This window comes from Cyanistes caeruleus, chromosome 2 (assembly GCF_971803275.1).
Source record: "Cyanistes caeruleus chromosome 2, bCyaCae1.hap1.1, whole genome shotgun sequence".
Taxonomy (NCBI): Eukaryota; Metazoa; Chordata; class Aves; order Passeriformes; family Paridae; genus Cyanistes; species Cyanistes caeruleus.
The window spans coordinates 36,597,447-36,611,172 of NC_141702.1; the positions used below are offsets into that span (position 1 = coordinate 36,597,447).

At 37.9% G+C, this 13,726-nt stretch overlaps 1 protein-coding gene across 3 annotated transcripts in view; it reads right to left on the reverse strand.

The window, feature by feature from the left end:
- The window catches only part of MDN1 (midasin AAA ATPase 1), a 91,902-nt gene that overhangs the window by 73,857 nt on the left and 4,319 nt on the right, over positions 1-13,726 (reverse strand). For 2 of the 3 annotated variants that reach the window (XM_086876526.1, XM_086876525.1), the window contains exons 2-11: positions 13,494-13,720; positions 11,817-12,041; positions 10,340-10,447; positions 10,068-10,260; positions 7,901-8,113; positions 6,582-6,713; positions 5,034-5,137; positions 3,022-3,136; positions 1,271-1,464; positions 182-263 (exon numbers count right to left, since the gene is read on the reverse strand). In XM_086876526.1, the coding sequence (XP_086732652.1) occupies positions 182-263; positions 1,271-1,464; positions 3,022-3,136; positions 5,034-5,137; positions 6,582-6,713; positions 7,901-8,113; positions 10,068-10,260; positions 10,340-10,447; positions 11,817-12,041; positions 13,494-13,720 (1,593 nt within the window). Of the gene's footprint in view, positions 1-176; positions 264-1,270; positions 1,465-3,021; positions 3,137-5,033; positions 5,138-6,581; positions 6,714-7,900; positions 8,114-10,067; positions 10,261-10,339; positions 10,448-11,816; positions 12,042-13,493; positions 13,721-13,726 lie in introns of all 3 variants that reach the window. The other variant, XM_086876527.1, reaches the window with a different exon arrangement.

Genomic DNA, 13,726 nt, shown 5'->3' on the forward strand with positions numbered 1-13,726 from the left:
CCTTCCTTGGAGCAACAAAAGTTTCTGATCAGAGAGCACAAACATTCCATCTACAGTCCAATTGCTTCAAACAAAACCAAACAAATTCCCATCTCACATTCCCAAAGAGAGCATTTTGTGAGACAACACTAGAATAATTTGGGATCAATTGGATCAATTTCTGGATCAAGTCTTACCGCACCTCCTGAAAAATATTCACTGCTGTGGTTGAAGAATTACTGTCAAAGTTGTAAGCAATTCTGCTGCACCAATTCAGTAGGTCTCTGAAAAGAAAAACCAAAAATATTTGATACACACATGCCAAAATACATAGCACCTTCTTTCATGTTCAACTTAGGTCACAGCATCATCTTCTGGCACTTGCATGTGAAGCTGTTGTGCAAGTTGTACATGGGAAGACACCAAGAGGACAATAATTCTAATGAGTAGCTGAGCACAAAGCCCAACATTGCTTATAAACTCATAATACATACTCCATTAAATCATAAGGTAACTGTAACTCTCAAAGATATTAAAGAATCCAGAAAGGTATAAATGCCTCATTTTTTCAAGATACAGATTCCTTACCAACAACAAGATCTTCCCAAAGGCAAGAAATGCAAACCTTGTTCTTGAAAAAACTGGTATTTTTATGCTCCACAAAAATATCAGGTACTACCCACACCTAGCATTTAGTAACTAATTCAGAAAGCACTACAGGTTACAGACAAATAGAACCGACATTTTGTAGGAGAGGAAGAAATAATTCAGCATCAAACTACATTTCATCACAGAATTTCTGAAATTAATAGTACATTACAGACACAGTTATTTTTTGTAACCTCAAGTTATAATGCTGAGAGTGCTCAACATGAACTAATCTAGACAGTATACCCAGTGACTGAAAATTATCTTCTAGCTACTGGGAGAACATTATACAGCACCTTCCATTTCTTAACTAGTACTGATACCTTGTGTTAACAATAATTAAGAATAAATTCATATGGCCTGATGCCAACTAAGCACTACATATGACAAAACCCACACGTTCCTCCATGCCTCCCAAAAATTAAGAATAGCAAATAGGAACTTTAAAAAAACCAGAATGAGTTTCTTTAAATGATATATTAATTGTTATTTTAAACCAAAAAAAGTATTTTCAAGTTTTTACAAAATTCATGATTATTCAAGCTTTCACCATTATTTCTAAAAAATTAAGAAAAATGATGAAAATAAACCCTTCTATCTCTCTACCTAGCTGACTTCCAATAAATATATAAGAAAAGACAACCTTAGAGATAGCTCTCGTCCTTCCAGATTTGGTTTCTTATGTTCTGATCTTGATTCTGATGCTGCTTCTCGCACATGACTGGAGCCAGCAGCACTGTTTTCTGGTGCCTGATACTTGTCTCCTGCAAGGTCAATGAAAATGTCCAGCAAGTGATCTGTCACAAGAGCAAGGCTGGGGTATCTCTTTTGCAGGACCTGAAACAAGAAAAAAAAAAAAAAAAAAATTAAACAAAACAATGAAACAAAAAACCTATCTGCATTGGAAAGAAATCAACAGCACCCCAGTTTTTACCAGGAGATGCTTCAGTAGATATGTTAGTTAGCAAGCTATATAAAACTGCTCTCTTGCAATTTCTTGTCTGAAAAAAATAGAAATTTTGACTACTGTGATACTGATTTTGATGCCAAAAATTAACTTTGCCAAGTCAACTAACTCTACTCCAATTCATTTAATACATTTGCACAAATACCAATGGGAAGAACAAAGATTGCTTTCAATCCTATCTGAACCCAAACCATGACCATACAACTTAACAACTGATTACAGAAGTCCTTATCTCCTGTCCTTCTTTTCATTTATGACTAAATTCATTTGAGCATTCAAACTGTCTATTCACTGTGCTGACAAAGGTCCATTAAAGGGATAATTTTTCTTTTGTGATTTCCTTTCAGCTCAGTTCTCTCCACTAAAGCTTGCCAACCAAAATATTGCTTCCCAAAATTACTTTTCAATGACACAGGCCAGGAAAACTGGTCCTACCCTACCTGACTGACTTTTAAGATTAACAAGAAGAACATAAATCTGTTTTCAAGGTAAGCAGGTGGGTGTTCTCTAACCTAGTCTCTTCTGCAACTACTGTGGAATCTTAGTGCTTAATTTATACATTTTTGTGACTTAAGCTACAAAGTTGCAGAAAAAGGAATAAAAAGTACCTAGCAGTAAGCGCCACAGCTAACACTCAAGTTTTGTTTTTTCATAAGATTTTGATAGCTGTTCTTGCCCCACTCCTAACAATTAGCTGACAAATTACAAGAAACAAAAAAAACCACACAGACATTTAAGGTCACCAGTAATTGTGCTGGATGCTGAACAAATCCAAAGGAGTGAATGAATTCTACCAAAAAAACTAATCTTCTCTATTCTAGAAAATCCAGAACTTTCTCCTCAACTCTTCTGCTAGATACTATTCACTACCTTTTCCCTCAGAAACGGGTCTTTAGAATCAGATCCTGTTTTGAGCTCTGTATCACAAGGGGAATCTCCAAAGAATTCTATTTTCACATGAGCCCTGGGCTGTCTTAATCTACTGAAGAACTACACAAAACACCTCCCAGAGAACCTAACAAAAGAAAGATGCTAATAGAAGCAGTTATATTTAACTGACAACTGACCAACTATTTTTCAACTCAAAGCTTAGAAGTCAGAATTAAAGTAAGCTTTTTTTTTTTTTTTTTTTTTTGCTATTTCTCTCTGATTTCATGTCTCTGTGGGTTAATAAGCAGCAAAGCAACTTGATTCTTAGACCCACACAAAGCACAATTGTGTCTGTCAGGGCAAGTTCCAGGAATCTCTGTTCAATTCACTCCGAATTTTCCTGACAAACTCTGTTTGCTTCAAACTTGGCAACACAAAGCTGAAATTTTAAGGGTCTATTGTAGAATTTGAAGACAAAATAAGGATTCAATTAACTGCTGAAAAATATTACCCTAAGCTGAAACTATTATTCACATGCTACAATGCTACCCCCATACCTCCTTGAGCTCTCCTTTGCTCATGTTATCCAGATGTATCTTGGTCCAGTATTTGTCCAGGAGAGCAGCATGGCTGCTTTGCTGCCTGTACCAACCTCCACCACAGCTGAATATCCTAAATCAAAACAATGAAGAAACACAGCATGTTGAGTGTGGCTGAAGAATTCAGCGTTTTCAGTGCATTTCTGTGCACCAAAGAACATGCTACATAGAGCTGCTACAGTATAATGCAACAGGCATAAACGACACTGTTTGTCACTGTACTGTCACGTACCCCACCTTGCCTATCCATGCTTTCCAAATTACTTGCTATCACAGTGTTTTTCTTCCTACATGCCAAAATATCCATAGAGATACTTTCAGAACACTTAACTTACTGTCAGTTGTCTACCAGAAGCAACATATAGAATCCTTTTTAAAGGGAGAAGCCTAACAGAAGTGGCCTGTGAAATACCTTATAGGACCTGTGATCTTATTGCAGAGATGCAGGAAAAGCATCTTCAGCCCGGTCCCTTCCACAGTGTTTCACAATTATTCTTCCTTGTCCTCCAGAATCAGCTCTTTCCATCATACATTTCATTCCCTTTGTTCTTTTACTACAGAAATAACTATTTAGCCACGTGTTTTTACCCACTGTAGAAGTAGCCTCGCATATGAAAAGCATTAGGTTTGGGGCTATGATTTGGCTTTTGTTTTCTGGTGGAGTCTTGGTAGCCTTTTATTTCTTTTTTGTATTGTGTTTGGTTCCAATTGTTATATACCATTTCCCAGCTGTAAACTGCAACAGATTTATAGAATCTAATCTAATGAGCCTAATAAAAATTCTGATTTGCTGCTATACAAACTGTTCACTGATGTGCTAGGAAAAATTTAAATTTCTTCAGAGTAGCTGGTGTGGGGCTGTGTTTTGCATTTGTGACCAAAACAGTGCTGATAATACAGGGATGTCTTAGTTACCCCTGGAGCTGCCAAAGAGGCAAGGCCTTTCCTGCTTCTAAGAAAAGCACCAGCACCACCCCAGCAGGGGAGGGTGAGGGTACACAGGGAGTTGGAAGGGACATGGCCAGGAGAGCTGATCCCAACTGACCACAAGGATATTCCAGATCAGATGGAGTCATGCCTAGCACATAAAGCTGTGGGAAGAAGATGGAAGGGTGGGGATGCTCAAAGTGATGGGGTTTGTTGTCTCTTTCTTTGTGTGGAGGGCTTTGCTTTAGCTAAACTCTGTTTCAACCCATGATTTTTCCTACTTTTACTCTTCCAGCTCTCTCTCCCATGCTGCTGCCAGAGTGAACCAGTGCCTGTGTGGTGTTTACTTGCTGACTGAGGTTAAACCATGACAACCATGCATACAGAAATAAAAATTCTTAGGAAATGAGGCAACCAAAGGAGTTGAATACAAAAGACTCAATTCCAGAAAAAATAGATTAGAAGAACAAATTTACAGAAGAAAGACAAAAGCAGGAAAATTTGTTAAAGGCTTTCAAATAAACTACAAAATATTTGAAAACCATGTAACTGCCATTCCCCATATAGACCTCTTAACCTTAACCTTGATCTAATATTATGTCTTCCTTTACAAAAAGTCATTTTGACATCCGAGGCATGAGCCAATACTACAGTGAAACAATCAGGAAGAGTATATTATATCTTTTTTCTGGTTAAAAAAACATTACAAATACCTATATTGGTGCAAGACTTTTGTAACTAGCAATAATAAACCTTTTTCACACAATAATTCCTAAGAGTGGCATTTTGTCTTGGTGATGGGTTGGTTTTGTAAGGTTCCTCTGAGCAGGGATCATTCCTTCAGCCTTGTTGAAGTGATTTTTCTGTACAAAGACTGGAATTCACCCCAAAGCTGCTTTCAAGTGAAAAAAAATAAAAAAAAATTTACAGTTTCTATGACTTACATTGCTTGTTAATTGGAAATTGCTAAAATACTACTACACATGTACCTTGTACAAAAAGTACCTTGGCCTTAAAAGCCTCATTTAAGTTTACAAACCTACCTCCTGGTTGCAAAAAATTGGAATCCTGGTGCTACTTTTAAACAGTCACCACGACCAGGAATCAGTAACTCTCTTTTCTCCAAAAGTGGAATCAGCACAGAGATCTGGAAAGAAAAATTATAAAACTTTTTTTTTTTTGGTGACACTAACAGACAGCACAACCATCCACACTTAGTTCACACTTGAGATGCTGGAGCAATGCCACTGAGCACCACTATGTTGCCAGCAACTGCTGCTCCCAGAGATACACTCAAAGTGATACTTAACAGGATTTGCAGAGTTCCCAGCAATTTTAATCAGCAGTGGAAGTCAAAGGTGCAATGTTTACTTACCTTTTTTCCTCCTGTATTCAAATTTACTGAAAAGAGAATGGAAATGACAGCCTTTACACTGCCAAGTCCAAATCAAAACTATTTAATTTGTCAAATGACTTAATAGGCACATTCAGATCAGAAGCTTTACTTTGCCTGAACAACAATGACCCGTGTCTCAACGGAGTCATTCCCAAACATCAACCTTTTTCTGTGTACACACTGCTACCCCAGGAGAGTATGGTATCTATTTAAAGCATCTACCCTTCTCTGGGGAAGGACAGTAATGGTGGTGGAAAGAAGGGAGGAATGACCACACCTCAGCACAGAGGGAGGCACACAGAGATCCTTTGATATGGAGAAAGCAGACAGGATGCCTGCAGGGAGGACCTGAAGAAAGGGATTTGATGAATGCAGGATACTGCTCAGGGTATGCTCATCCTGAGTGCAATCAGAGTCCACAGAAGCAAGTAAGTGCATGACCCCTAGCAGTGAACTGTCTGTACATACAAGCAGTATTCATTTGCGAACCTAGAACCTAATAAACAAACTGACAGGTTATTCAGTCACACAAAGGATGCTTTATGGAACAGATATGAAAGGAAACAACCAGCAGAATGTCCAGCAGGCCTGTGCAGCAAAGCATCTCTATCACATTACTCTTGCAAATTGCTTGTTTTCAGAAGCAATTACTTCAAGAGGCAAGGATGACTGGCTAACTAGATATTCTTGAGCCAAAAAAAACCAGGAAATCTGCTAAAACTTATAATGCTTAGTACAAAACCACATTTTTAGCATGTTAAAAATGTATAAGAAAAAAAATGCATAAGGGAAAAAAAAGCCCCACACAACAAAACAACAACAAAAAAATTTATCTTATTAACAACCTCATTATCTACAACCAGCCTCATATATTGACAATATTCTGTGGTGTTTAGGGCCACATTTGGTTTGAAACACCAAACATTATTAAACAGACACATTATCAAACATTATCAGTGTCAATTCCAGTTTTCAGAGTGAAATCTGGCATCAGTGTCAGGGTCATGTATACCACTCTGTAACAGACTAATGAGGTGTGCAAACACGTGAATAAAGACAGGTGGATTCTTTCTAACCCCTTCTTAAGCAGCAACATTTTCACGTGCTGCTACACAACCCTGGTGATTACAGACTCCCAGAACTGCCATCATGGGCATTAAGACCAGTACCTTAAAGCTAACATAAAGCTACATACCACATCCAGAGGAGCATAATCGATATCCTCCAGAAGTATCCAGTGACCTTTGGTAACAGCTTGTGTCAAGGTGCCAGGCTGCCACACAAACTCCCCTGGTACATCTGTGCACCGGTACATCCCCAGCAGCGTCTGTGTCAGAAACAATCGGCACATCAGAGACCTGGGCATCACCTCCCCACAGGAAAGGAAGGCAAATACAACCAAAGCTGGCACAAAAGTGACACAGCCTCCACCTTACTGAACAATTTGTCTGGAAATCTGTCTGCCCAGTATTGCACTTTTTTTTTTAATTAAGAAGAGAAGTTTTCTGCTTCCAGTAACAATTTAACTGAAACATAGTAACTAAAACAAACCAGGTAACTGGAAGTGAATTTATGTGTTGTGCCACCCTAATTTACAAGCAATCTAAAGTAACACAGGAAACTGTTTGGGTCACACCAAACTTTATGTTTTTGGAAAGCCTGCGACTAAGGCAGTGAACAGAACTATAAAGCAAGTTATTCAAAGGTAAAATCCAGTCAAAGCTTTGCTTTTCTCTCGAATTGTAACTTCAATATTTAAGCATTGCTTTAAAAATTGCATTTGTGATTTTACTGCTACATGTTTTATATCATGAACTTCACCACTTTGTCTTAAATATGATGTCCTTAGTCTTGTATATGAGACGACAGAGTTGTGAGATGGTGGAACCAGGTGTTCCATGCAAGCAAAAAAGGTGCTTATGCATGCTAATAAAAGCCTTCTGATAGATATTAACCACCCTCATAAATTAAATTGTGCCAAACAACGTAACTCAAGCTCCAAAATGCTATACGCAAAACAAGGATTACATTAAAGTATCTACAGACAGAGCTTCATCATTATTATGTAACTGCAAGTCACCTCAACATCCCAGTATCTTAATTTATTTCACTTTTATCACAAAACAAGGCATCAGATTGAACTGACATTAGCTGACTTACACTGAAATAAGTGTTCAGTGCAACCTTTGGCATCAGAATCCTGCTTTTCCCAATATATATAATTTTTTTTAAATTACAAAAAAAAAGAATCAGAGCTTTTCTAGAAAAACGCTGATGAAACATAATTTGAATGATACAGGTTCAGCAAAATTATGCAAAGAACTTAAAACCTACTGGAAAATAACAGTTATTTTTCTTGTTTATTCATTCTCATTAATATTAAGACCTATACTAAAGAGTTGGGCACTGTAGGGTCCTTGATAGAAAACGTATGGTTAAAAAATTAAGTCCATGCTTTAAGTAAAAGTTAATGCCTCATGATCCAAACATAAAACATCTAAATTCATCCGTTACCTTGCTATCAGTTTGATCTCCAAGCTGAACTTTCAAAATATGAGGAGGTTTTGCTCTTCCTGTAACAGCTGCTAAATATTCAATTAAAGACGTTTTGCCACATCCTATTGGTCCTTCTAATAAAACTGGAGTCTGATATGCTACAGCAATAGCAAGGTTTTGAAGATTTGTGAAGGCAGATTCAACCAAAACAAAATTGCTGGTGTTATTTTCCTGTTCAAACATAAAATCTGAGTCATTACACTGAAATTACTTTACTTACAGTTGTACAATGCAGAACAATTAGGAAAGTGAGACTAACAACAAGAAAAATTTTGGTTTGGAGATCTGCATATCAAATAAAATAAAGGAGTCTAAAGTTGTGTTTATTGACAGATACTAAAACAGATTTAATCCAAAACCTATTATGGGTGAAACACTTCATGAAAACAATACGTACTACGTGATCCCAAGGGGAATTCACAGTAAGCTGCCAGTGCAGGCATAGTAACTTCAGTTAATAACATAGTAATTATTCAGTCAGAACTCATGTCAAGCAAATAAAACTTGCAATATGAGCGAAATTAAGTCATCAGAATGGACCCAAATCACAGGCCAAATCAAAGAGCAGTTGCATTCAAATGAATATTAAATTAATGAATGTGAGTATTTACTTCTTTCTGTAGAGGCCAAAGTATAAGATCATTAAACTCAGTGATACTCAATAACATTTTTATTCAAAATTAAATAAATTGAGTTTACTGAATGGTAATATATCAATGCTACAGATAGTTTCCAAATACTCTGACTCTTGCAGTCTCTTACATATCTATGTATGGCACAAAAATTAGTGCTTTGTGCCAAAAGGCTCAGAGGAAAGAAATCAAAGCATTGAAACAAGTATCTTGTATTTAACTCTAACCTTTTTTTCAGGTATAGCCTGATGTACTCTGGAAACAAGAGAACCTGCTTCCCCTCACAGTTTGCTCCTATGTCTTCATCAGACCTCCTAAGCTGTCACTGCACCTCCCTACTGTAACTGGAACTACTCTGTACACCAGATCAGTGGAATACCTGTGGCTATTAAAAAAAGAAAAGCATTCCTTTCAGGGAAGCTCTCTCCTCCCTCAGAGATAAATACTATTCCTTCAGCAAAGCCTGGCTTCAGCACAGCTGCAGCAGCTGTGATGCTGCCACGGGATTAAGGGTCTTCTTAAACAGCTCTACAGACTACCCTGCTACAGTGAATTCAAAACTACCCTCTCAAGACTATAAAAAATCCCAGAAGGCTAGAAAACAGTGAATTCAAAAACAGAAGCAAGGAGAAAAACAGGGTGGGGGGAAGAAGAATTTGGAAGGCAAGTCCTCTTTCCTTGCTTTCTCCTCTTTCAAACAACTCTGAACTGGCTGGAACACTGGTAGTCTTGATTAATTTCTTTGTTCTGTTGTAGTCCACTGTTAGAAAATTAAACAAAAAAAACTCAGCTAAGAGCTAAAACTGGTACCTAAAGGAGAAAAATAGTCAGGAATACTGGCTGTAGCTACTAAGAGGGATGTGAACAGCTTAAGTTAAAGAGCAGTTTAGAAGAAAAAAGGTTAAATACTGTTAGTTTAAAAACATTTATGCCTTCAATGGGCTTCCCAAAAGTGTAAGGCACTATAGTCTGCATTACACTTTCTCAAGTGGCAACAGTAAATTCTTGCTCACTTCCTTTCTCCTTCCTCTGTTTTCTGGAACTTTAAACAGTAGCCTTGTTTTCTCAGAGAAGAACTGAACATATGTTTGGAGAAAGGCTTCATATAAGAAGCTTGTATAGCACAAAAAAACCCTATGTCAAGCAGGTAAAAGCAACTGTCCCAGATCCTGGCTCCAGTCAGCTCTAGATTGTCACCCTGAGACTGGAGTTACTATGTAAGGCTGAATATTCTCTTGTAGTATGTTTGTACAAACTGCTACTTGAAGGTAAAAAGAACAGCACTATAGCTTCTTCACTGCTTCACTCCACTACAGAGCTCCTTTGTGGTGCCTGCATTATGCAACACTAGTTTACAGCACACATTGACAGAGATAAAGATGTGCACATAACCCACGGTATCTCAGCACCGTCTAATCAGGAAATAAAGTCAGTTCACTGTACTTAGAAATTCCTAAAACAAAAATGTACTGACTTAACTGTGGATTACATACCTGCTCTTCAGCAACATGCTGTAGTCTAGGCAGCACAATGCCACAGACAGCTACTACATGTGCAGAGAGGTCGCCCGACACAACGTGTCCTTGTGCATAGCGCAGTTCCTTCTCCTTTTGCCAAAATGTGGAGTCTGGATTAGCCAAAACTAAGGCTCGTTCCACGTTCTGCAGCTGAGATTCTTCTAGCAACCTGTGAAACCCATGTTTATTAACTTAGCTGAAAGCCATCATGAAAAACAAATAGTGTTCAGGATTTTAAAAGTACTTACTTCAGTCTGAAATGTATCAGCTCCTCAGGATTGAATATCTTTTTCAGGAAAGATAATTTATGCTCATCATTCATGCATGTAACCAGAGCAAGACAGTTTGAAGTGTACCTAAAAATTACATTTAGAACAAAATATGTCAAAACAGTTTTAAGAAATGTAGTTTGACAACTGTCAATTGCATACCAAAACATCTAGTTTGGAAAAATGTGCAAAAAAACTTTATTAATAGAAATTATTTTAGCACTATGCTTAACATTCTTTCAGATGCACTATGCTTAACATTGTTTCAGATTAGACAAATACCTCAGAACTGTGGAAAGCAATTCTATCATGGCAGACTTTTAATTTATACATCAATTAGCTAACATTTCTCTGAAGAACTGAATTATCAGCAGAAATGTAATAAGATAATGTACTTTCCTGAGTAAATGAAGGTTAACATATGAGACAAGGAAAATGAAGTCATCTTTGCCCAATTTTTTTCTCCTACCATTTCCCTTCAAAAATTGCATTTCATGCTATTTCTAAAGTAAACTTAATGCAATGAAATCAATTATGAGTGCCTAAAAAAGCCAATAACTCCTGAGTCGTGACTACATAAAGCTGTCTTGCAACAAAGGAATGCTTAGCATAAATCATAAACCAGTTTTCATTCATTATAATGTTGTTTATAATTTCCAAGAACAAAGTTTTCAGTGAGTGTGCTGGGGCAGAAGAAAGAGAAAGCAGAAGATTGTTACTGGACAAATGTTTAAAAGTCAGCTCATTCACTTAACTTAAGACTAAGGTTTGAACACCAGGTAAACCAATTCTAGTCAATGAATTACAAGTTCTATCTTTTTTTCTGACACTAAGTATGTAATTTTGAAGAGCTTCATAAATGACTGATAAGATTTGACAAGACTCTTGGTTCTGCCCTTCCTAAATTACACACTTTACTTAAATTATGTGTTACTAACACAATTCTGAATTTATAAAGTGAAGACTATTAAACATCTTTTTTTAAAAATAAAAGGCACTATCAGTACTACCACTGACGTAAATAAGGTAGAGCATGTGATGAAGCTGAAGCCCTGTGGGCAGACACCTAACATGAAAGGTCTGACCAAAATCCCATACAAAACTGCAACAAGGCCAATACAAGGTGCAGCTTAAGTAAACCAGGTTTTACAGACACTGAGAAATCTATATGTTCAGAAACAACTGAAAAAAGAACCAACTTGGGCAAACTGAAATTATTTGTTAAGATTCTTTAGACCACAGTTTTAAGCGCTACTAAGAGGGAGCCTAAAATTCACTTTGTGATAGATGACTATAGCTTTCAAAAGGTCAGTTAAGAAGTACAGGTACAGACAGCACTGGTATGGATTCCTGGTGTTATCTGCAGATGCTTTCTATTGCATGTGAACGTTGTTAATTACAATTCAAGATACAGATACATCTACCCAATGAAGAAGAGCTGGAGGTTTTAGCTTACCAACGGACTAAAGTGTCGTGACTCCTTAGGAGTGGAATACACACACTCCAGTCCCACAGCTCCCGGAAAACTGATGGCTCCTTTTGTAAGAATCTGTAGGCAGCCTCCATGAGGTCCCGTAACTTCATTCGTCTGCGCCCGTATCGGACTGTGCTTGCATCTGAGCTCTCCAGGAAAAGCCTCTGGAAAACTGGTGATGTAGTTTTAAAGTATCTTAAAGCAAATCTTTTGAAGAGAGAGAAAAGGAGATGGAACATGTAAGTCAGAAGGAAAACAGACGCTACTAAAAATGTCAGGGCACATGTTCTAAGACAGTAATTGACGGTTCTAAGAACTAAGGCCTATAATTAACTTTGTCCACACAGGGAAAGACAACCACTTCAGCAATCAGCTGACAACAGACACTTTACCTTATTAGAAATCATTATTTAATTATCAAGGGGAAATAGTACTGCCTTTGGTGAAAACTCTTTGATTGCACTTGTTCACTGAAAAAATAATACTGATTCCTACTTATATAACTTCATACTCTACAGGCCTAGAGGTCTAATGTTAAACTCGGAGATTTTGGTTGTGAACTATTTTCATGGCAACTGTTTGGCTTTTCTGTAGATCATAGATGAAAATCAAATTGCATCTTACAAGACAATTTAATTAAAACAGTGTTTGAGACTTGTATTCAATAATTATTTCTGTTCAAAACACACTTATTATTGTGGAAAACAATTCAAATCCTGACTGACACCACCTCTCTTCACCCGGGAACACCAACAAGCACATAGTCCCTGGATGAAGTGTTAACTGCGGTGATAATGGCTAATGACTCAAACAAGTGGCCATTTGCAAAAGCAGCAGTGCTTTGCTGATGTGCAGGGTCACAGCCCAGGTGCTGTGATGGGGGTGAGCACCCATCACCCGGGGCTACAAGCTAGAGTTTGGGCCACATCTACAAGATAAGAAGCAAATCCTGCAAGGTGTGATTTTGCTTTTTATCATGACAATATCCTTGGCTGAGGTGTGAACAACCCTCCCAGGAAGTACCCGGACATTCACAATGAAGGTTTTCATCCCTTCTGATGGAGCATAACTGGCTCAACTAAATTAGAGACAGCTGTCAGGGGGAGTCATGAATCAAAGATCTCCGAAGTGCCCCCAGATTCACTTCTAGGAACTTCCACCAGAGAACTGGTCATGATCCACAGTGTTGCAACACATAAAACTCCCCGAACCAGGGGAGACACCAGGGAATTCCCACCTAAAACTGAGTGTTTATTAACCCAAAAAATTTTGTGTTCCATGGGATCCCACCACCTCCTGATGGATCAACACTTTGACCATCACTTGGACCAATGGACACTGAAATTGCAACAACCAAGTCTCACCGCTGGATCCGTGGGTAGTGAGATCTTTCTATTCTTATCCTCTTCCTTTCTATTCTTATCCTCTATCTTTCTTTTCCCTTACACATTTTGGGTAATAACCAAAATGGCTACATATGTCCTTTCCACTGTAACCGAAATGTTATAAAAACAAACTTAAAAATATAAATGGCTCCTTTTAAATTATAAATACCACTCGGTGTCCCAAGGGATCTATCAACAAGAACCCGAGTTACCCTGCCTCCAGGGACAGGTTGTAACACTTCCTAAATTCAAACATTGACACCTCATTACTCACGGCAAAACATCAGGGTGGTCAGCAACCAGCTTGCTCATTGCTACACACAGCCTTTCATGCCGATCATGGTTCATTTGGCCACCAGCTTTAATAGCTTCTGCATTTCTTTCCAACAAATCCAGCAGGATGGGCCGAAATTGACGGCCAACCAATAGAGTACATTCTTTATCCAGCAATAACTGTGCTAAAGTATTGAGGATGCACTGACGATCCTGCTGAGTCCAAACCTAAAG